The following is a 24,095-nucleotide window of genomic DNA, read 5'->3' on the forward strand; positions in this document are numbered from 1 at the left end:
TAATAAGTTATTACAAAAGAGAAATAGAAAGTACAATATTTGTAATTGAAATTCTATTTTATTTAAAAAAATTAGTACATAAACATTTAGAATAATTTAGCTAAGTTTTTGCCGCAGTGGTAATGTTATGTTTGACGTAAACGTGATATTTTTTTCTTTCAATGTTTAATAACAATGTATCTTACAAAATAGGTCATAAAAAAGTATTCTTAGCACGTTAATGTCAAGCATAGATTTGCGGTAAAAACTGGACAAATGTAGTAGGGTTTTTAAGAGTTTAAATGTGTTATTTTCTGCAAGAAAAGAAGAAGAGTTTAAAATAGTAAAAAGTGTTTGGCATGCATTAGCAATATTTTATATATATATATATTTAAACAGAGCAGCAGCTTAAAAAGGTGCGTTTTACAATGGTGAGTGTATGGGCTGCGTCGGCTACTGCCAGTAGATGGTGGGGGGAGCTAGACCGAAAACAGCGCCCGCAGTGCTACTGAGAGCGCAATCCAGTAGTTTTTACATCGTTGGTTAAACTTAACAAATTCAAAAGAGATCGAGATAATTTAAGAGAGTAGACCTGCCTAAAAGATATTATTTATTAATTAGAACTTTTTTTATAGGTTATGTTAGGTTTAGTTTCGTGGGGTAAGGCTAACAACGCAAGAACGTGCAATCTGACCGTGGCAACCCCTGCAGCAACTTCTGGCCTAGACTACTTTTATCTTTATTTTTACCTGAATTTCTTTGGGAAACGTAGCAGAAAACATGAGTGTCTGCCGTTCTCCAGTTTTGGGCATTCCATTGTTCTCAACTATTGTTCTGATTTGGGGTTCAAAACCCATGTCTAACATTCTGTCGGCCTCGTCTAGCACCAGGAAACTGAAATAGTTACATGGTTAAATATTTCAGTTTGAAAATATTGCTTGCTTAAACATCTAAACTCATAGCAGTCAGGAAATTCCAACAATATTATTGAAAATTAACTGATTATCTTAACCACTAACTATTGTAGTTTGTGAATATTTACTTGGTTCAAACCGGAAAATGGGTTACAAGTTCAAAATAGCATCATAAATCCTTTAACAAGACAGAAAAAGTTACATCCTGGGATAAAGACAGAAACATGAATACAGTGAAACATTGATTAACCATCACTCATACAATGTACTTTCTAAGTGATGGCTAGTAGGGTAGGTTCAACTGTTGGCACACATTACTTATCTTAGGTCATTTCAAGGGTTTTCTCTTTTCTCTTTTCATTGCAAGGTTCAGCATAAGCAAAGTGTTTAAGAAAAAGAACTGAAAACAAAGACTGAGGTAGCTAGTGAGTGTATGCTATGTGTGTGCTAAGTGTATGCTATGGGTGTATCTGACAGTACAGTACCTGCACTGGTCCAGACCGATCTTCCCTCTGTCCAACATGTCCACTAGACGTCCAGGAGTGGCCACCAATAAGTGACAGCCTCTGTCTAGGTCCCTCATCTGATCACCTACATTGGACCCTCCGTACCTGTATAACACACGACACGTCAGACACTGGCGGCCAAGTGCTATCTTTTATCTTGGTAATAGATTACTGAGAATACTGCTGACACAGTCTTCCTATTAACAGCAAGCATCACAAAATAATAGAAACTTGGTAATAGATTACCGAGAATACCATGTTATTTTTGTAAATTTGAACTGTTAGAAAAAGCAAGTGATAAAAAGCTGACCGTGCATTCCTATTGATAGTAAGCATCATAAAATAATAGAAACTTGTTAATAGATTATTGAAAGTGTCATATTTTTTATTTAACTATTTTTATCGTCTGAACTGTTAGTGTGAGTGAAACGACACTGATCTTCTCTTCCTATTAACAATGAGTATCACAAAATAATAGTAATAGTCTGTCTATGTTTACTGTTACATTGGGAAAAAAACTGAATTACTTAAGTATAGCCCTGTATTAGAAAAACCAGTTAAAAGCTACTGGACAAGGAAGTAGTGATTGCCAATATTAGTATTATTTCAACTATTACCAAAAGCTTAGGAATGCCCCTTCCTATTGTTGCAAAGTAACAGTATTTCCTATCTCTACAACACATTAACATTGGTGTCTTAGAATAGAGAAAAATTTCACTACCGATGTATAACGAAATCTAATCAACCTAGATTTACATCAAGGGGTAATTTTTATCAACCAATCCAACACAACTGATGGCATTCACAATAAAATATTTCCAAATATCAAGTATTGGTCAAATCAACTATAAAGCGCTTTAAGTTAATTTATCATATCAACATTAATAGTAATAGTGGATCCAAAGTATGATTTTCACCATTATCAAGCTTGTGTTTACACTTTTAGTCACCAAATCTGTCATGATTCATTAAATATAAAGGAAAGAGACTGTCTCTAGACTTTAAGGGAATTTTGGATTGGTCAACCAAGATTAGTAAACAAATCAGACAAATTAAATTTCAACTTTATTGTACTTACACAACACAGGGGCGAAGTCGAGATCTGTAGGCAAACTTGCGACTCTCATCGTAAATCTGGGTTGCCAACTCACGAGTTGGGGCTAATACCAAGCCCAGTGGGTACTGCTTGCGCTTGCCGTACATCTGAGCAAATGTTCAATACCATGAGAACAAATTACAAAACATACTGTTTTACATCTATGAGCCCGCACAAATACTGGGATTTCATTACAGTATTATTTAATTGCAACAGCTAGAAAATATGTTCAAGATTTAACTGTGGTAAAGAAGCAGAAGCAAAATCATTACCATTTTCTATAGTTAAATTCCAGTTGAATAGATTTTCATTTATTGCACAGGCAAATGCTGTAACTAGAAATAGAAAAATGGCAAACAACATAAAGCACCAAAACCATTTTTTATTTGTAGGTTGTGAAAAAGATTTAAAATTTTACAAAATTAAGTCAAAAATTCTATATGTGATGGGTCTACTTTTGTGGTATTATTGTTAAAGATTTTAGAAATTGTGAATATATTTACCCTCTGAGTGTTGGAGCCGTTGGCTTGAGGGCCTCGCTCATACATCTGGTTCAGAATGGGCACCAGAAACGCAGCGGTCTTGCCAGAACCTGAACAAAATCAAGATATTTTCGAATAAGCAAAATTTTATCACAAAATATTTAATTCATAAAATTTTAGGCCTACATAAAATTGTGTTTACTTCTGATAACAGCTCGATATTCCAGCTATTAAACGGGTGGCTGTTAACCCGGGAACCAAAGTTCCTGCAAGAGGTTAACAGCAGTTTTTATGAGTTTTTTCTGTATATCTATAGACCCTGGACTTTTAAGTTTTTCAGGTAAGCTAGCTGAAATCTATCCCTTTCTCCAAAAAATCCTAATCAGCCAATTGGCTTACCTTTGCAATATTAGGTACGGTAATTAATAGGGGTGTGTGATGCATCCAAAGTGTATCGAAATTTCGATTCAATTCGATTTATCAGTGGTGATCAAAAAACGATTTGATTCATGAAGAAGTCAGTCAGTATCCATAAACAGTAGACTCCCTCTTATCTGGACCCCTTTTAACCGGACATTGGTTTAACCGGACTAGATCGGCAGGAAGTGGGCGGTACTGAAACGACTTTTTCTCGTGGGAAACATTATAAGGGTCAATGTCACATAATGATGAATTTTCAGGAAAGTCAAAAAATTTTTTTTTTACTTTTAAAATCGATATACTACTAGCCTATTACAATCAGTATTTACCAAGGAATAATGTATACTAATCAGCAGAGCTGAATTTTTTATACCTTAATTTATAACTCTATTTTTAGCTTGAAGGTCACACAAAAAATGCCAGTCGGTCACGCTGATGAATTTGCAAAAATAAAATAGTAAAAATGATATTAAATTAAAAATGTCATCATAAATGTTACTTATACCCCTCAAAATTCAAATAAACGAAACCAAAATATTTAATTTCGTTCAATTTGAGGAAATTTTAACAATTTGAGCTAACCTAAAATGAATTGGCTCTACTTTGCAGACGAAACTTTAGTATGAATGACAAATATTTCAACAGTGAATTGCAGTAAATTGTTGTTTGTACTGAAATATGATTGCCGGTATGGCATGTATCAGAAAACACATAAACATCATAATATAGGATAAGCAGTTAGTGAAATATATGTGTTTTGGTAAGCGTGAACTACTGGCGTTGACCGTGAACTACTGGCGCTGACCGTGAACTACTGGCATTGATGGCATTGAACAATGTATAACTGGAGTAAGTTACTGAAAAACACATCGAGAAATGGATATTAATTAGAAGAAATGTAAACCCAAATGTAATGTTTCAACAATATTTTAATGAAATCTTTTTTTTATGAAATTACAAACATAGCCTAACATTCTTTGGTCATTTGTGAAAGATTCATTTTGTTTAGAATTTGATGTTATAATGAAGGAACGACTACCATAAAATATTATACCCTAAACCTTATAGTTGTAAAAGAGCAACGACATTTAAAGTACAGCCAGTATTGTGCCAATCGTTCACGATATTCAACATCGTTCACGTGAACAACTGGAGCGTGAACGACTGGCAAATCTGATCTAAAATCTAGTCTATGAAAAGCTACATTTACTGCGTTGACATCCAATTTGAGGTTAGGTTCTAGGCCTAGAGACATTTTCAGAATATGCAATCCTTTTTATTGTAAGTTGCAAAGTTTGTGAGTTATTAAAGTGAACGACTTGAATCTTAATTAAGGTACTATGCATTTCTTATCTGTTTATCAGTTCATTTCTAAAAATCTTCTTAAAATTCACAAAATTGTTTAGCTGTGGCTACTGCGCAAACTCATCACAAGCACTAGAATGTGTTTTGCTGCCAAATTACGCATCGCCCCGTTACTTCTAGAACCCATTTTGTCGAAACGTCTTTGACATGCTGTACCTTGGGGACTGTCTTTAGACAATTAAAAAAAAAGTCCCCATCGTATTTAGAATTTTAATACTGCTTGTTTTTGATAGCAGACGATCTCCCGATGTTTATAGTTCCATTATATTGCAAAATTGTGAGGTTATGAAGTATTTATTATTTGAGTGAACATTACGGCATTAGGCTGGGGACAGTGAACGACTGGCAAATTATGATAAACAGTCTTATTTTTCTTATTGAATAAATTATGATTAGGATCTAAAACTATGTTTGCTGGAAAGGTAAGGGGTTGGATAATAATAACAACACATTATTACTTAAAATAATATTTTTATCTTGCATTTGTGCCCAAAGGACTTCAAAATCACCCATTATGTGACATTGACCCATAAATACAATGCTCTCCTAATTTTAAGTCAAATACTTTATAGAGTATGCATTTAAACGGTCAGTTTTAATGAGATTTTGAGGACGTCGGTTTAACCGGAAAAACCGTTATCCAGACTGGCCTCGGTCCTGAGGAGTCCGGATAAGAGGGAGTCTACTGTACGAAAAAACGCCTGCAGAAAGTCAATGCAATACCCACAATACAGGAGCGTGTTGTTACGTTTAATTTGCGAAGGCGTTCTTAATCAATTAATTCTTTGCTTGCAAATATTGCTTTAATTGTTAAATAATTTTTTGTTTTGACATTGCAAATGATGAGAAGTTTTGTTAAGTGCAAGCAGTGTGAGACATGTTTTACTACTGTAAACATAGCCAAAACAAATCACTCCAAAATCATTCTAAAAATAAGTCTGAAAAATTGTCACTTGATCTTTTAACTTGTAAGATTGTGTTTTAGACTGATAAATTTGGTATGTTTGTAGGTCTGCTATGTTTACCTTGTAGTTTGTAGGTCTGATTCTATTTTTATCAATATGAACCAAAATTTCAGTATAAATCTTGCAAATGTTTTTATTTGATTACACCAAAACATATCTTTATTTGTAAAATGAATATTACAAAATAGGTAACATGCTTAACAATATGGTTCTGCAAGTAAAAATTATGAAATAAGCAAGTAAAGCAGCTCACTGAAATTTTCCAGCAATACAGGTTCTTTTAATATATGATTGAAAATAAATATTTTTCACATAAAATTCATATATATAGGCTTAATCAACAAAAATTTGCACAACACAAATATGGTAAATGGTAAATTTTAATTAGCCTATTGCTTTTTCACTCTATTGACAAGTATGAATGAAAAAAATGTCGTATTGCTTCGAATCGGGTTGCATCGATTTGAATCGAAAATCTTTTGAATCGAATCGTTACTTTGAATCAAAATATTTTGCTGCTTCGCACACCCCTAGTAATTAATATAACGTATGTAATTACAAACTTAAGTTCAGTCCAATATAAAATTGTTCTGAATCAACTTACCATATAAAATTAACACCTTTTCAACATTTAATCTGTAAACAATTCTAGGCTATTTTTTATTGTACTGTACTTTAATATGAAATTGCACACATTTCTGTATTCTTTTATGATGTTATTGAGCCAGATTACTGTATGATCCACATAATTGATGGCCAAATTATCAAGGTCTACTATACTTATCTTTACACAGTCTAATAGTGTTAAGAACCACAACATCTTCAGTTAAAACATGGGCATCTGTTAGTATTTGGGTCAACGTGTTTTGTCCTCGAATGGCGTCCCAGTTTACCCTATTAATTCTAATTAGGGGTCTGCGGTACAGAAAATTTAAGGTCGGTACGGTACAATATTTTGTACCTCGGTTCTCGGTACAAAATCGGTACGGTACGCGGCTACCCGTATTTTTGCGGTTTTCTTCTCAGAACTGTATCTAAACCATTATTTTTAACTTTAATACATAGACATTACTATGAAAATGGATAGTATCCTACATTCATGGTTTTCTAACAACAATTACTGTACCACATATTATTAAAACAAAACCTTTTACTACTACGAGGATTGTGTCAAGAAAAATCACAGTTCAGATAAAGGCTTTACCTATTTTACTTTGAGATACTTTGAATAGCCATGATAAAGTAGTTTAAAAATAGGATAAGAGTTTTTATGAATAAACATGTTTGAAACATTTATTGACGAGATAATTTCACAAAACTGGTAAATTATTTCCAACCAACACAATGTCTAGTTGTTTTTTTTTTAATTTTAAAAACATATAAAAGCATTCAGTAGAAGACAGTGTAGTTTTGCCAGCTGTTCACAGCAGATGACAATGAAAAACTGGAGGTTATGATGAAGTAATGGCAAAAGACCATTTTTTTTTATCAGCTTCAAAACTAGTTAAGTTATAAGATGGATACAATTCTTGCAAAGTTTTTTTCTGAAACTAAAATTTGGATTATCACAGAGTAAGATTTGATGTTGGGCAATTAGACTTTATAACTGTGTAAAAGGTGTGTATCCATGAAGTTATAAATTGCATTCTACACTTATTCACTGCCAAACATAATTCAGTAGAACCTTGATGAACCGAGAATTACACTAGCCTACATAACTTCATTACCCCAAGTAAAATACCAAGATAATTTTTATAATTGTATTTGAATCGTATAATCTTAGTTTGTTAAAAATGGATTGTATGTTCAACAATAATTGCAGTCCATTATTGTTAAGCAGTATGGTCCCAAATTATTGTTTTTGATTTTGAAACATCACAGTTCATTTGACAAAATTATAGTTGAAGCAGCTCAATGTCAAGTCACGCTTGTGCAATAGTTTGTTTACATGCTTTCTCCAGACCACGGGGGAGGGGAGGGTCTGATAAGCCGTCTATTGTTCACCCCCAAGAAGGTCCGACCCTCATTAGTGCCGCTCGGCTGCACTCAGTGGGGGACCCAATACCACAAATCAATCTTTTAAATGAATACAAATATTTGGTAATAATTGTTTTATTAATATTCACCTTCAAAAATCTGCCATTTGGACCGATTATTAATACAATACCAAATACCAATAAAGTAATACATTCATTGGTAATTAAATAATAGGTAAAAATTTACAGATTTTCGTCAAGTTTTACCCCCTGTTGTGCGCTATGTCACAAAAGCTGATAACGACATGGGTGATTAGTAACCATGGCAACTTGTTGAATGCGTGATGAAGGGAAACCCAAGAAATAGAAGAACAAAGAGAAAGAATAACGACGTTGTTATCTTTATACCCTTTTTACAATTTCCGTTATTGTTACCTTTATGTAAGATTTTATGACTTTTTTTTATAGGTTTATAAAATAATTCTTTTTAACTACGGGAATATCAATTTATAATTTATCAACGTGCTTCTCTTCTGAAACAGCAATACCGGATGCATAATAAAGGTCAATGGCCTAAAATATCACGATTGTGCAATATTGTATTTTGATGTTGAAATTAAAATCACGACAAAAGTTTGTATATATCCATGGTCGTCAATAGAAAGATAAAATATCCATAACAAATATTTTAATTTATAAAATAAGATTGTAGATTAGTTACAAGTTTAATATGTAGCCATAAACAGTTTTATGGCAGTAGGCAATGGCCAGCGGCAAATTCAATATTCACGAAAATACTGATTAAGTTAGAGATAACATTTAACAGTCATCATAAAACTATTATTTTTATGATTAAACAGAATTGGGGAAAGTCGTAAAGAAATAAAAGTGATAAAACTCAACAGTTCTTGGAAGTACTTCAAATACAACAATTATTGTCGTGATAAAATGTTAATGGATTTGGGACTGCTAATGGGTTTTTTATTGCATCATCACGCTAGTAATAAATTATGAAGATCTTAAACAAACATCTGATAAGACTTTTATGTGCTCGGAACCAACTGCCGTTGACTACGATAGTAAACTGAAAGTAATTTATTATTATAATAGGCTGTACCGAACCGAATTTGTACCGTGTAAAATGCTGTACCGAACCGATGACGGTAATTAAGCTTGTACCGTACCGTACCGACTTTTTCGGTGCACCGCAGACCCCTAATTCTAATGAGATAAATTTTTACCTGTCTGGGCACATGCCATCACGTCTCGACGGGCCATGATGATGGGGATCGCATACTTCTGCACAGGGGTGGGTTTGTCATAACGAGCTAATGCTATGTTGTTTGAGATTATCTCAGTCATCTTGATATCCGAAAACTGCAACAAAAAGTTTATCTCATGAATCTCATGTAGGCTACTATCTGATTTAAGATAGTTTCAACCTTAAACAAGATAAACAAAAATTGATGGTCCTAATAGATAATTGAGCTTACATTATTTACCTATCTATCAACAGTATACTCTAAATCAACCGATGACAAAAAAGTTGTTAACTTTTAATTTTCTGTAATCTACAACGTGTAAACCTAAACTACCACGATAGTTTGAGATAATGTTGCACTCCTTATAATCACTGTAAAATAGGAATGAGTTGAATCCAAGGATCTCAAATCCACCGAATCTCAAGGAAATATTCGGATTCAAGATTCAACTAATAGAACTCAAGAATCGAATCCACCAGGATTCGCAAGCCTACCTAGATCCCAGGCCAAGAACGAGAATGCTTGAGTTGACGGAGAACGTGCTCCGGTTCAAACAAAGACGCTAAATAAACAGTTGTCTGAAATATAAACCACAGAATGATTGCCTTGTTTAGTGCTTATTAAATTCCAGTGCTAGACGAACGTCAGGTTCATTGATTCTTAAAAGGGCTAAAACTTTAACACAAGGGTGGAATTTTAAGTTCTATCAATAGTCAAGGCAACTAAACATGTATTTGGCATAAAAGGTCTTCCAGTTGTTCTTTCTCGGCACTATAAAATAAATGTTACCTAACCTAACCAACACAAGGGTAACTTACAGAGTCAATATGGCCGGGAACGTCCTCCCCAGTTGCGTCAACAGGGATGTCCTCGTATTTGTTGAAGTTAATGCCCGTGTTGCCAGTGCCGAACAGTTCCAACTCCAGGCGCTCGTCCTTGGCCAAGGGGACCGTCCAGTCGTTATCTCGAGGCTGCTGCCAGCGGTCGTTGTTGCGTGGAGGTCCGCGGTCTTCCTCCCTACGGTCCCGGCCACCCCAGCTACCGCCACCGCGGCTGCCCCAAGAATCATTGCTATCTCTGCAACAACATGATACAAAATATAGGTATAGCTGACTTTTCACTTGGTAGTTGGTCCATTGTCCATTTCTTTCTTCCTATCCAGTAAACTAGATATTATCTCCTCAATAAGAACATGTCCTAAATATATGCTTGTGCAATAATTACATATGCATTATCATAATTACTTTATAACAGCAAAGCGACACACACCTAGGTGTTAAATAACGAACCCCGTATTTAACGAAATCCTCGATATAACAAATATTCAGTTTGGTCCCTTCAGATTCGTTATACCGAGGATAGACTGTACTGTTAATTGTTTACTATTCATAGTCATTTGTATCTTGTATCATTTTAATTTTTGGGGTTCATCTGGTAAAATTTTAAATTTTTGAATAGAATGCTGACAATTTTTACTAAAATCCTGAAAAACTTAGGCAATTGAGTTTTGTTTAAAGTTATGGGAGACTAATTAAAGCCTCAAATGTGTTTTTTTAACGTAGTTCACATTTGACTGTGAAATAATATCTTCCAAAACCACTGAACCCTGACCTGACCTGACTCAACAAAAAAAAGTGTTTACAGAACCAACAATTAGGTACCGGATATACAATGGAAGGTGTAAGTACAGACCTGCCGCGGTATCCACCACGTTCCCCACGATCCTCCCATCTGTCACCATTATGGGAATCATAGTCTCCATTCCTGCGGCGATCATTGCCTCTGCGATCGTAGTCATCTCGGCGACCGCCTGAACCTAATAAAGTTAGCAAGTAATTAAACTAGCAATAATATATATAGCTGTTGAACTATATCAGCCATTCTATTTCTTGAAATACAGACAATTGGAAGATTAGAATTAATGATACAGAAAAATATTTATAGTAGCCTAATTATCTGAATTCAGAGGTGAAGTGTGAGTAGCGGTCTAGTAAGTAGGCTTAAGAGTATTGATATTATTTAAAATAACTATTAAACTATTAATATACCTAGGATAAAAAAAGAAAGGATAGTAAGACACTGTAATGTTATTAATCCGTACTATTTCAGGATCTAAGTTATTCATTTTATGAAGTTCATAGCTTGAATTCAGAATTTTTTCAATCGTTAACTACTGAACAGCTATAAACTTTGCAGTTAGGTAACTGAACTGTCGCGATTAAGCTAGCCTAAGTCTACATTAACGGGGTCCTGATAGTAGTGGTACTGCAGAGATATAGGTCTTTTAGCTCATTATTACCCCGGTTATAGTAACCGCCGCCTCCGCCACCTCCTCCACCTCCACCAGAGTTGCGGTTACGGTCTCTATCACCGTAGTTGGAGGAGGAATATCCGCGATCACCACCTCGAGAATCTCCCCTGCTGTCGCCTCGGGTGTCTTGTCCGCTATCTCCACGACTTTCTGTCCACACAAAACAAGACTTCATAAACATAACACCAAAAAAAAACTCTTCCAAACATTTAACATACAAGAGCTAGAGGACATTATTCAGCAAAATAGGAAAAAGGAATCAACATTCTCGGCTTTTCAAATCTTAAAATTTGTTGACCATTTTCATTTATATTTTAAGTTTGTTCATTTTAAAATTAAACTAACAACACAACCAATGTTTTTATTGTATTCAAATTTTTAAAGACTCATTTAGAAAACTTAGCCTATAGATTGTGATCTCACTCACTAATTTGTAATTTTTTTTTTAATGTAGTGGACGAACAGATGTCAACTGTATGTTTTCAAATAAGCCAATTTCATGACAAAATCATTTTGTATTTTCAATTGATCATGTGAACAGAATGATAAACATTGTCAAACTACATCCATAACCTATGACCCACGAACCCTTGACAGATAAGTAGCTGGCACTCCATCAAATCACTCATACAGTGTCAAATCTTATGAGTTTTTTTTTTCATATTTTACACATGATGTGTTGTCTAAACCTTCCTCGAACTAAGAAAAAAGACAATTTGGTTTGGTATAAACTATTCCAATAAACTTCCAATATTGCTATAAGCTATGTTTTGAAAAACAAGCATCTTCTGTGTCATCAATTACTATTGACTATTTTAAGACCAATTAACTAAAATTACTTATCTTAAAATACAAGGTTTCAACAGATTACATTAAGAGAATATACAGGATATAATATGTATAGTATTCAATAAGTGACGTGAAAATATTGACCTAGTACATTAGAGAACTAGAATGGGTTTTATCAGAACAGAGAATAAATAGGAATTAAGCCTAATATTATAAAGATATTACAAATTAATAATAGATTATTTACCGCCAGCGGGCTTGTTGCGAAGATGAGGGGGCACGTATCGGCCTGTAGGCTGCTTATTGCCGCCCTGCAAGTCCAGACCAGCAAGCTGTAAACAGGATTCATAATGTGTTTTAAGACTTCTAACGGTTACATGCATTTAAAAAAATCAAAAATCAAACAGAACTCAAGGGCTTATTAATCATCAATGTTATTAGAATCGGCTGAACAAACTAAAAACACTAGGCCCACTTGCCTAGAAAATCAAATACCGGTACCATATTTAACAAATATTCAATTAGCCTAACATAAACCACTGAATAAAAATGTTAATCTCAACATGCATTAGCAGCTATTTAATACTATGTACGCTACTGTGTTCCTTGGCTTGAATATTAATAGTTTCGTATCAACTACCCTGATTATGTAAAAATTATTTTGAAATAAATCTAACCTAGTTATTTTATGTAATAGGTATTTAAAACATAACTTATTGTAAACTTAATCACTTGGAACAGCTTTTTTGTTGTGTTGTACAGAAGCAAGATCTTTATGGTATATATAGAGATAATTAGCTAGGTAACGTAATATAAATATAGCCCATCAGTGGTCGCAAAGATGGCACAAGATTTCATTTCACTCAGTTTTACTCAGTACTGTAGTCAATGTAATGTAAAGACTATGTTGATAACGGGTGGTCCATAAATTATGGATGGATTTTTAAACAGGCTGTGTTACTTTGCTCTTGTTAAGCATACAATTTTGATTCTTACAACAGTACATTATTATTTCATTTCATTAACCGTGGATTGTTGAACATAACAACATTGTGCCTTAAGCGTTGAAGCCTATTTAAAACATGACAAGTCTGTGATTGTTACTCAGCGGTTGTTTTGAAATAATGTGTCCGTCGTAATTGTGTGGTTCCCTCTAGGAATACTATCTTATTTTTGTTGGTGTTAAATTTAAGAACTAAGGGATCCGTTCTCAAAAATAAACCTCTTGAATGGTCAAAGGCTGTACGTACAGAGGAGCACATTGCATTTTGGAATAATTGGACCTTGCTTTTTTAAACCAGAATGGGGAAACAGTTATCATCACTAAAGAACGTTACTCATCAATGATTCAGGACTTTTTGGTCTCCCAACTGCAAAAAGAGAGGTTTGAATAGAAACTTGTTATGGCTCCAACAAGATGTGTTAAAAATAAGCTAGAAGGTAACTTAGATTATGGTTAAGGCTATAAAACATAACAATATGCTATTATTTTGTAATCCAATGGTTTCATTAAATACAAATCTTGTTTCCATAAACTTCAATGAGGACAAGTAATTTTTTGTAAACAGCAAAAATTAACACAACAAATTTTGATAATAACTTTTGATCTACCGTTATATGTTTATGCCTATGTGATATCTAGGCCTTTGATTGTACATATACCTAGACCAATTATTCATTTTTAAATACGTTTTCTATCAGCAATATCTTGCCATTACTCCATTAGTGACACGTCTATAATATACAACATCTGACTGCTGAAAACTGACACCAGCTAGCGTGTTTTTTAATATGGAGCAATATTATTACGTACAATGTAGGATGATGTTTGTAGCTTGAATTGTGTGACAGTCAACAGCATCAATCCTGAACCCAAACTTAGCTGTTCCTGTCCATTGTTTTGACATTTTACTTTCTCTTCTCTTGTCTAAGACACATTTCTGTGATTTTAAGTTATTTCCTTATGCAGTTTTGGTAAGTTATTATTTTGGTGATATAACTTAAGTTCTACTTAGGCCTACTTCTAGTGTGTTTTCAATCCAAATAGGCCTAAATATTAACTTGACTTTCAGATTTTTAATTACAGAGTTCAATCCAATTGCCATCCCAAAGAAAGAAAAATTATAATCTTTAGCAACAATCTATAATGTTTAAACAAATTTTACCACCTAGGCGTGTCAGATGAACTTCCTATTCGACAAAAATGACGCTTGAATAACCTACACTATGGACACCGTTATCGCAATGACCCGATACTGATATGGCGTCGCGCCACAGCTTTAACGCTCATATAGGCTAACAAGGCCTTTAGACAAAGGAACTGTAGAAAAACAATTTTTGTAAAAAGCCTGGAACTTTACTTTTATCCTATTTAAGTCCACTATTAAAATTGGCCATTTTTACTTGGCAAGCGAGCGAGATATGAAATTATTTTAAGTAGGCCTGGCTATAACATACATAACACAATCTATGCTGAAAAGTGGTCAAGAAGGTACTTTGGTATTATAAGGAGACCACATATTTTACAGCACGCTGTGGCGGTTATGTTACGTTGGGTAGGATGATAAATATGTTTGTAGGAATTGCCTCGTTTCGCTATGAATTGAACAATACCAGATGAGTCATACTTTCTATTTAGCATAACACAACCTAACCGCCGCAGCGTGCTGTATGCGTTGTATAATACCAATGTACCGTGATCAATTTACAAACTCCCATTGGGTTTATATATATCCTAAACTTTCTTCAACTGACCAGCTACAATTTGCAGCGCGGCAATCTACGGCAAGTGGAGCCGCGGCCTAAGCAGTTCTGTGCTGCTTCTTTCATTCAGTAGGTCCAATATACAACTTATTGCTGATCACAGCCTTAACCTCTCTTTGTAGCCAAATTGCAAAATACCATTGGCGGCATGGTTTTCCAAAAAGACAAACTTAATCGCACATATACCCCCATATGTACCTTGGCGCCCGCTGGCCAAGGTAAGGCCGTTCTCCACTCTTATTTTTAACTAGATATTTTTTGGACTTGGAGAGCACAGATAGTTTGGACTTCCTGATTACTTAAGGGACTTTAAACACTTACTGATATTTAAAACCATAAAAATAGATATTTTACATACAAATCAACTTCTATTGCCTCTTTGGGAAACGATTTTGTGAATATTAACATAAACCTTAATAACTTTTTTGATTGAGAACCAGGGCCGCCCCGAGGGCAGGGCGAGCGGGGCCACCGCGGCTTTGGAAGGTAAAAAATTTAACAACGTTATCAGCAAACCACAAACGAGTATTTGACGGGAAACTCGTAAACATGTAATCAACGACAATGACTATTCTAAAAAAAGGCAATCTATAGCTTTCGTTTTATTCATAAAATAAATACCGTTATTTAATATACAACTCGTACTAGGCTATTACTCCCCCCTACTTTTACTTCTGGCATGTGACTTGTTGGCAATACTGCGAGTCCGAGTCTCCGACACACACACTGCGTATTGGCCCACACGCCCCACCTACACTTGTTTCTAACCTCAAAGCTCAAACTCTTACGTCAACTCCTAGTCGTTTCGTGATGTCCGTTGTGAGCCCTAAATTCAATTTTTTTAGTAATTTAGTTCAGTGCAGTTGTTACGTTTATAAAAATTACTTGCAAAACGTTCGATACCGATATATCGGATGTTGGGTCTATTAACGCAAAATTTTAAATCTCAACCCGGGCGTCAATTACCCTCGGAGCGGCCCGGTTGAGAACCATATTTTGTCGTTTAGTAGCTTACTTGCCATTCATTGTTTTTGATATTATCTCTGTAGGCTAGTTTGTTTAAGTGTTTATATTGATAATATAAAATATAATTTTGTATAACTTAATCGAATCCTGAGTAAGTCATGTCTTTATGTTCGCTGCAAAGTGCAAAGCGTTGACAATCCCCACAAATTCAAAGATTATAATAATAAATAAATTAACCATTAGGCCTATAATGAGTTGTAAACTTAACGCCTAAAGTAATAAACCGTTACAATGACTAAGCTTAAACTGATCCAATGTAGGCTAAGTATTTCCTGGTTGGCTGGTGTGCTGCCCTTAAGCTATAGTCTGCACGCTACACAGGGGCACCGACTAACTTTTAACCCTAGAGCTGAAAGTCATTTTACTCTGTAGTAGCAAGGGTTTTTTAAGCGCCGCGCAACCATTTTTTAAATCACAAAAAAAATTATAAATAACCCAGAAAACATATTATATTAGCCTAGGCCTATATATAATTTTTTCAGCAAAAAACAAGGAATAGGCCTAAAGGTTAGTAAGGCTATTATATAAATTTCAGATAGGCTATGAAATTTTAATTTACAAAAAAGATTTATTTTTATAGGCCTAGGATAGGTACTAGCGGAAACCTTTTTTATTTATATGCATATATTATAATTCCGTATAATAACACAAATCAATGAACTCAAAATAATTTATCAAAATATACAAATTGTGCAGAATTCCATGAGGAAAAGGATAGGCCTACATAATACATATACCTTGTTTCTAAAAAAAAATACATAGGCCTATAGCAGTTTTTATTACCATATACATCGGTGTAAAACCTACACTAGGCCTAGTAGGCCTACTTGAATTGCGTGTCTCCTCGCTACTTAAAATTGGAACTCACGTAAATCACTAGATCGGTCACAGTAGTTACAATTAGACATCTAGACATCAGAGTGAAATCAGCTCACATTTCAATAAAAAATAAAGCTTAAAAAGTATAACGACAAAACACCAAAACTAACCAAACACAACATGAAATAAACAACAACAGACGCTGGTAATAAGCGATTGCATCATCGTGACAATGTTGTCAGCTGATGCTTTATTTTCATAGAGTTTTAAGTTTTCTTAAAGGCGTCCAAATAGTTTAAATGCACATCAATTGACAGATTATTCATTTCTGAGCCGAATAAATAAATACTATAGCCTATTAAGTGAAATTTGTTTAATTTCGTGCAAAAATCGGTGATTTCCATTACGTTGTAAATGCGCCCGATATCGGGCACATGCCTGCTCGAAGGTTAGTTTGTCCGTGTAAGTGGTGGACGTCTTAAGCCCATGTGACATAGAAATCAAGGAACTAGGCCTAGCTTAAGTTATTCAAGATGAATGTTTGGCATTTAACTTAAATTAACTTATTTTACATAGACAGATAAGTTAACTTAGCAGCATAATAAAATAAGTTAGAGCCATCAGACAGGTAACTTAGCTTTTAGCATCTTTAAAATGTTTGAAACTGTCATAAATTTTAACGATTAATAAGTTAAAATGTGGAATTAAGTAGGTACTGGTAGGCCTAACTTACATTGTTTAGCCAAGGCCTTAAACACTATCAGCACCAGACGGAAGGCCTAAATGTTATTAGGCCTAACACTGCAAATTTCGACATGAAATATTCAGCCTAAGTTATAAATAGGCCTAGCCTAAGTTATGGGAGGCTTAACTTATGGTTTTTTGTAAACAATCGTACTGTCAAACATTAATTGCATAAGATAACTTAAGTGGTAATTATTTACCGTACTTACACTAGGATATGATTTAATTTGGATATGTCTACTTACTTAAACAGATTCACATACTTAAACAAGTTATTAGTAAGCACTGGGAATACAATAAAGAAGTACATGGGCTTTTCATTGATTTTTCGAAGGCCTATGATAGCCTTGACAGGGGAAGAATATATCAGCAGATGGAAAAGTTTGGGATCCCCAGAAAACTAATAAAACTAGTAGAAATGTCCTTGAATGAATCAAAATGCAAAGTAAAAGTAGATGGAGAGTTATCAGAAAGCTTTGAAGTAAGAACAGGCGTAAGGCAAGGTGATGGAATGTCACCTATACTATTTAACATAGCATTAGAAGAGGCCCTCCAACAAGTAAGACAAACAAATATAGGTTTAGAAATGGGAACAAAAATAAACATCCCAGCTTTTGCGGACGATGTAGTAATTCTGTCCAAAAACAGAAATGACCTAGAGGAGCTAACCAGACTGTTCATAAAAAAATCAGAAAAAATGGGCCTAAAGATTAATGATGAGAAGACAAAATATATACACTTCACGAGACAGCCAAATGAAGTGAGGACAAATGAAATTAGTATAGATGGACATACTTTTGAAGTTGTTGAACAATTTAAATATCTAGGGGTAATTATATCAAGCAGCAATAGTGAAGAAATGGAAATAAATTATAGGATTGCTCAGGCCAATAAATGTATGTATTCTTGTAAGAAATTGTTGACTTCAAAGATTCTCTCACATAAAACGAAAATAAAAATATATCATAGTATAATTCGACCAGTATTAACATATGGAGCTGAAACTTGGATTTTAAATAAAAAAGAAGAAAACAAAATGATTGTTTTTGAAAACAAAATTTTAAGAATGGTATATGGACCAATACAAGAAAATGGGGAATGGAGAAAAAGGCATAATAGGGAGATAAGGAATATGTACAATGATTATGATGTAGTAGCACACGTGAAAGCAAGGAGAATAAGGTGGGCAGGACACGCACTACGGAGAGAACGAGGTTCACTACTAAAAGAAGCAAGTATAGGAAAGCCAGAAGGGAAACGACCATTAGGAAGGCCCAAGAAGAGATGGTGGGATAGTGTTTCCAGGGACGTCAGAGAAGTGGGGGCAGAAGTGGAAGAGGCAGAAGATCGAGAGAGATGGAAAGCAGTTGTTGGTGCGGCCAAATCCCGCCTTGGGCATAAATGGCCATGGGAGTGAGTGAGTGAGAGATGTCTACTTACAGTATTTTTAACGCTGAATCCAAAAATGCAATCAGTTTTGACCGGAGAGATTCCTAAGTGGCCGTACAGTTAAATAATTAATATTAAGCTTGAGTTTTGTTGATTTATTAACATATTTGTGGTATGGACGAGTCCAAGTTCTAGTGGCGACTAACACTAAAAGGGGTGGAAGGTTTGTGAAGTGGAAACAGCTGTCAGTTGTTTACATTCGATACTTAACAGACAAAACCACACACGATGGATGCCATGAGAGCAAAATCAGAGTTACAATATGCAATAACTAGATTTTAAAAATAAAATGGACTTTGGTGCTGTTTAGAAAATACAATAAATCAACTACGATCATAAACTATTAATCACATGTTAACCTTATGAGTACTCATATTTAAATGGAATTATTGAATCTTAACAGCTGTTTCAATTAAACAAGTTGGTTCTGTTCTATGATGTTCAATAGCATTAAAGTTACAAGGATTACCAACAGGGTGCAGCACTATTTTATTTTTTAATATTTGACAACAGCTAATTTAAAACCAAAAGGTGAGTGAGCGTAGCGAACTAACTTCAACCCGGAGGCAAGTTAGCGTAGCGAACGAGCTAACTTGAAGGCAAGTGAGCGCAGCGAACGAGCTCCAACCGTAAAGGTGAGTGAGCGTAGCGAACGAACTTCAACCAGGACTTGTGAGCACAGCGAACGAGCTCCAACCCAAAGGTGAGTGAGCGTAGCGAACGAACTTCAACCAGGACGTGATTGAGCCATGCGAACGAGCTCACATATGAAGTTAAACGGGGCAAAGCCCGCGGGTACAGCTAGTGAATTATAGGGAAAACAAAATAGAATTTATTCACGTAATATATCAGTCATAGAAGCTAGGCCACTGCCGACATGATCATCGTCCTCATTCCAATCTTCAACCATTGACTATTACATTTATTACATTTACATTTATTGTTGTCATGAGAGCCGAAGCCCCCTGACTGCATACCCGGTACCTATCCTTTAGGACATACCCGGGCCCCATGATGTAGGCCGAAGCTTACGCATCAACCTTTAGCACATCATGGGCGGATGACTTAAGGTCATCAGGCTCGCCGGCTGCCGAAGCAGACCCTTCGGAAAGAGGGTTGCCCCTCAATCCTAACCAGGGATTCCGGCTGCTTGTTTAAGCGTCACTCCACCTGGGTTCCACTAGGTCGGGACCTAGAGGTCCATGGTAGAGCGCCCCGACGCATTTAGTGCAAGCAACACTCGGGACCTATCTAATCCCTGACAGGCAGAACCCGCCATCAATAGCCAGGAGGAAGGGGACCATCAGCACGCTGACGGGGGGAACCCCAACCTCCCATTTACACCGCTGCCCGATCGAGGCCTTACCCATTGCTGGGAAACCAGAGATAACCAGAGCGATAGATCCCCAGATACCCCTGGCGGGCTCGGACCCAGCACCCGATCTACTTCGTTTGCCCGTCAGACCCAACATCACTGCCAGGCCATCAGGGTTTCCCAAAAGGAGGCAGGTATGCCTCAACGTCTGTTAATGAACGTGTCATAGTGCATAATCCCATAGTACATAACTTAATCCCATTGTGTTAAAAGTTAAAACGTGCCACAGTGCATAATTTAATGTACTAATAAATGATGTTACATTATCTAATCTAATCTAACCTAACCCAACCTTAATAGGTATTAATGTTTAAGTAAATAAGTTAGCATTTTATGTCAGAAATGGCATGTGAACTTGACCTACCTTCCTCACATGCCTAAATAAGAACTTTATTTGGTTTCAAAACTAATTGATTTGATTTAATTCCGCATTAGATCAAGTATAAACAGTTGTTTGCTCTTCTCACTCAGTCCTCACTCAGTAGGCCTACGGGGGTCCAGACCACGCCATACTACCATTACCTTCAGTAGGCCTAATCAGTACCGCTCAATTAACCTTAGATTCGTAATCCTAACCTTTGTTTTATGGCCACTACGGCAAATTAGGAACCTCTCCGACAAAAACTGATTGCATTTTTGGATTCAGCGTTAAAAATACTGTAAGTAGGCCTAGACATATAAAAATTACATCATATCCCAGTGTAAGTACAGTAACTTACCTAAATATTTGCCTCTTAAGTAAGCACTTGATGGGAAGAAAGTCCGGGTACAGTTTCTGAACTGGGCTATGATAATATTGATTGAAACTATGTATCGAATCAAAAATATTGATTAAACTTAATAATCGATATTTTAAATATATCTATATTATAAAATAAAGCTATCATAACCTAACCTAACCAACCAAACTTGCTGATGGTGAAAAAATCGCATGGAGGTTTACTAATCGAATCGATTGTTTCAATCGATATTAGCATAGCCCAGTTAAGAAACTGTACCCGAAAGTCCTAGCTAGCTTTAAGTTTAACTAAGTTAATTAAGGCTTAATAGGACTAGGCCCTAGCCCATGTAGGCACAGCCTATCTATGTTTTAACATTACGGTACATAGGCTGTTTTAGCTTATGGGGCCAAATAAAGGCCAATGAAAAAGTAGCCTAATCAAGTTATAGCCCACAATTAAGTAGATGGAGGAACGATGTGTAAACAAAACACTAAAACAAAACACTGTAAACTAAAGTAAAAGAGATGTTAGCCTATGTAAAAGATTAGTAGCCTACTAGGCTAAATTTAGTGGGCACTTTTCTTTCTCAGGTGAGACCTCACTTGTAGCATTCCACTGTGTCTGTTAATGCAAGAAATTGCACCAATCCTTTAAAATTCATTTAACTATCAATTTAAAACAACGTTATGGATTTTAAATATTAAATATCGCCAAGTAACTAAAAATGTAGCCATAATGAATGCGTGGATGTTCCAGAATTCTTTCTAAATGGCTAAGGCCTACTTTACAAAAATCAGCCATGAGAGTAGGACACATTTTACTGAACCAAAACTTACTCCACTATGGTGGTCTAAAACTAAACATTAGCTATGGTAATAACATAAATACCTGCTGCTCTAGACCTGATCCATTTTGAGAGGGTGCATTACTCATATTACTACTAATCAAAACTTTTAATAAAAAGCTCCCTTAGAAAGCGTCGTTTTGTTGAAAGATTTCACACAAAGACTTGGGATTGGGAAACTAAAACTGATGATGGGTGATGGAACAGAACAAGCAAGAAGTAAAAGAAAAGACAGTAGCAAGCAAGTAGTCTACATATTCTATAAATATCGAGATACCGCGATATATGCTATCGAATGAGATGCTTCTAATACTATATGAAATACCAGTATTATAAAGAAAATATAATAATCTTAGCGATGTAAATTGAGGCAATATAGATCCTAGAAAAACTAATTTGAAATCCTAGAAATGTATCAAACATAAGGGTACGAATTGTGGATATTTAGGCATGCACTGTGGATACGATACTCCCTGGTGTGGATTAACGTCCGCACTAGTAAGTTCTACGACTATCCGCAGTACTTTCCTGATAATTAGACCAATTCGTTGATACCAAGGAAAAAAGTGGTTCGGATTCCACTATAAACTGTAGGTCCCTTTAGTCGCAATTAGCTGTATGGGCATTTAATTAACAGCTGTGTCTAAGGAATATTATGTCGGCCTTAGTCACTAACAAGACTACAAGATCGTGCCACTCATCATACACTCATCTCCATCACGGCCACCTTTAACTACAGGCCGCGGCCAGAATTGGCAACGTCGCAACGGTGTTGTTTAGTGGCAGACGTCCCATAAGATAACATGGCAGACAGGTGACATCAGCGCATTAATTCGCACTTTATTGATTTAAATTTAAATTTATGAACATAAATTTATTAAAATATTGTAAATAAAACATACAGAATTGAAAACCGAAACAATATGAATTAAAAATCTATATCTGTACATTTGAAGCGGAGCATATAGTGTGGCCTTGAATAAGACCAAGTCTTATGTGATCGTTGGGTGGAGTCAATATTGTCATAGTCCAGTAACCAATCTTTTGTAATAGCATAGACTAACCAAAACCAACACAAGTAGTCCATAGAGGTATATTTTTTAAGTTAAGCACTCAATGTTACTTAAATGGGTTTCATTACATCACCGAGTGAGTTTTTTTCAACTTTACATCACTGGAGAAGTAAGGAAGTTGTATACATCACGCTTGGGATAGGGAAGTTTAACATGGTGGGTTAGGTAAATACACAAATACCATTAGCTGCTTCCAAACAAAACAGCTGTTACAACACCACTTGCAACGTTGCCACTTCGAAGGCCGTGGCCGGGAGTTACAAGGCGGCCGTGTCTCCATTCATACTTGGCTTAAAATACCTACTTTGTATGGTCGCCATTTCAAATAAAAGTATTAAAGTATTAAAAGGTTTCAATACGAAAATTTAACGTACGGAAAGTTTGTTTAGCTATATAATAATTAAACAACGTGTTATTTATATAAACATGTTGCAAGTTATACTGTGGTTGTATTCAATGTTTTGAGATTATTCTTCAGTATAAATATTACTTTGAGTAAAACAATATACTTTTCCTACAGTTACCTAACAATGTACACGTTCTCTCACTGATTTGAGAAAGCAAAGTGGCCAATTCGCTCATCAGTGAGACAATGTTAACATTGTCTCACTCCAGATTTGCAACGTGAAGGCACGAAATAGTGAGCGCGTAACATGCAGGCAACGTCGTATGCGCGCGAAATACGTTGGCAGCACTGGCTGTAAATCAGCTGGTCAGCTGTTGTACTGTTGTATTTGTCACTTCACATTAAATGTTATATTAAAAGTTCACTTCTGTGTAAAAATAGGTTATGTTTCTTCACCAATTTATTTGTTTTATGGTAACTGTAGGAAAAGTATAATGTGCAACTCGAGTTCAAAGTACAATTGCCCCACTCGAGAAACCATTCCTCACTCGCCTACGGCTCGTGAGTAAGGATTTCTCTCGAGTGAGTCAATTGCTCACTTTTCTCACTAGTTGCACAAATAACTATAGATTTTGGTTTTTTTTCTAGGCTGTAAATGTACATTACAAGCTTTTTTATTTTTTCTCAAGGAATTAAACTATACTCAAAGATTATTGACAAGTAAGTGACGTATGCGTTCCAAGAAACCGACTAGAAAGAAAGAGGAATGAAAGGACACCTAAACGCATTATAACTAACCATGGCAGCCGTGACACGGCAAATGAAATGACCGCTGGAATGGAGTGCTGAGTGCTGAGAGCACTGCTGGA

At 35.5% G+C, this 24,095-nt stretch overlaps 1 protein-coding gene across 1 annotated transcript in view; it reads right to left on the minus strand.

The window, feature by feature from the left end:
- LOC128991570 (ATP-dependent RNA helicase DDX3X-like) overlaps window positions 1-22,003 on the minus strand; it is a 30,253-nt gene extending 8,250 nt beyond the window's left edge. The window contains exons 1-10 of the mRNA XM_054414580.1: window positions 21,852-22,003; window positions 12,313-12,397; window positions 11,265-11,426; window positions 10,658-10,781; window positions 9,784-10,042; window positions 8,945-9,080; window positions 2,999-3,087; window positions 2,478-2,602; window positions 1,379-1,504; window positions 729-873 (exon numbers count right to left, since the gene is read on the minus strand). Coding sequence (XP_054270555.1) covers window positions 729-873; window positions 1,379-1,504; window positions 2,478-2,602; window positions 2,999-3,087; window positions 8,945-9,080; window positions 9,784-10,042; window positions 10,658-10,781; window positions 11,265-11,426; window positions 12,313-12,397; window positions 21,852-21,896 — 1,296 coding nt within the window. The 5' untranslated portion in view covers window positions 21,897-22,003. The remainder of the gene's footprint in view (window positions 1-728; window positions 874-1,378; window positions 1,505-2,477; window positions 2,603-2,998; window positions 3,088-8,944; window positions 9,081-9,783; window positions 10,043-10,657; window positions 10,782-11,264; window positions 11,427-12,312; window positions 12,398-21,851) is intronic.
- Between the last annotated feature and the right edge of the window lie 2,092 nt (window positions 22,004-24,095).

Source organism: Macrosteles quadrilineatus, unplaced genomic scaffold, assembly GCF_028750875.1.
Source record: "Macrosteles quadrilineatus isolate MER2022 unplaced genomic scaffold, UCM_ALF_1.0 Scaffold_4__1_contigs__length_99947679, whole genome shotgun sequence".
NCBI lineage: Eukaryota > Metazoa > Arthropoda > Insecta > Hemiptera > Cicadellidae > Macrosteles > Macrosteles quadrilineatus.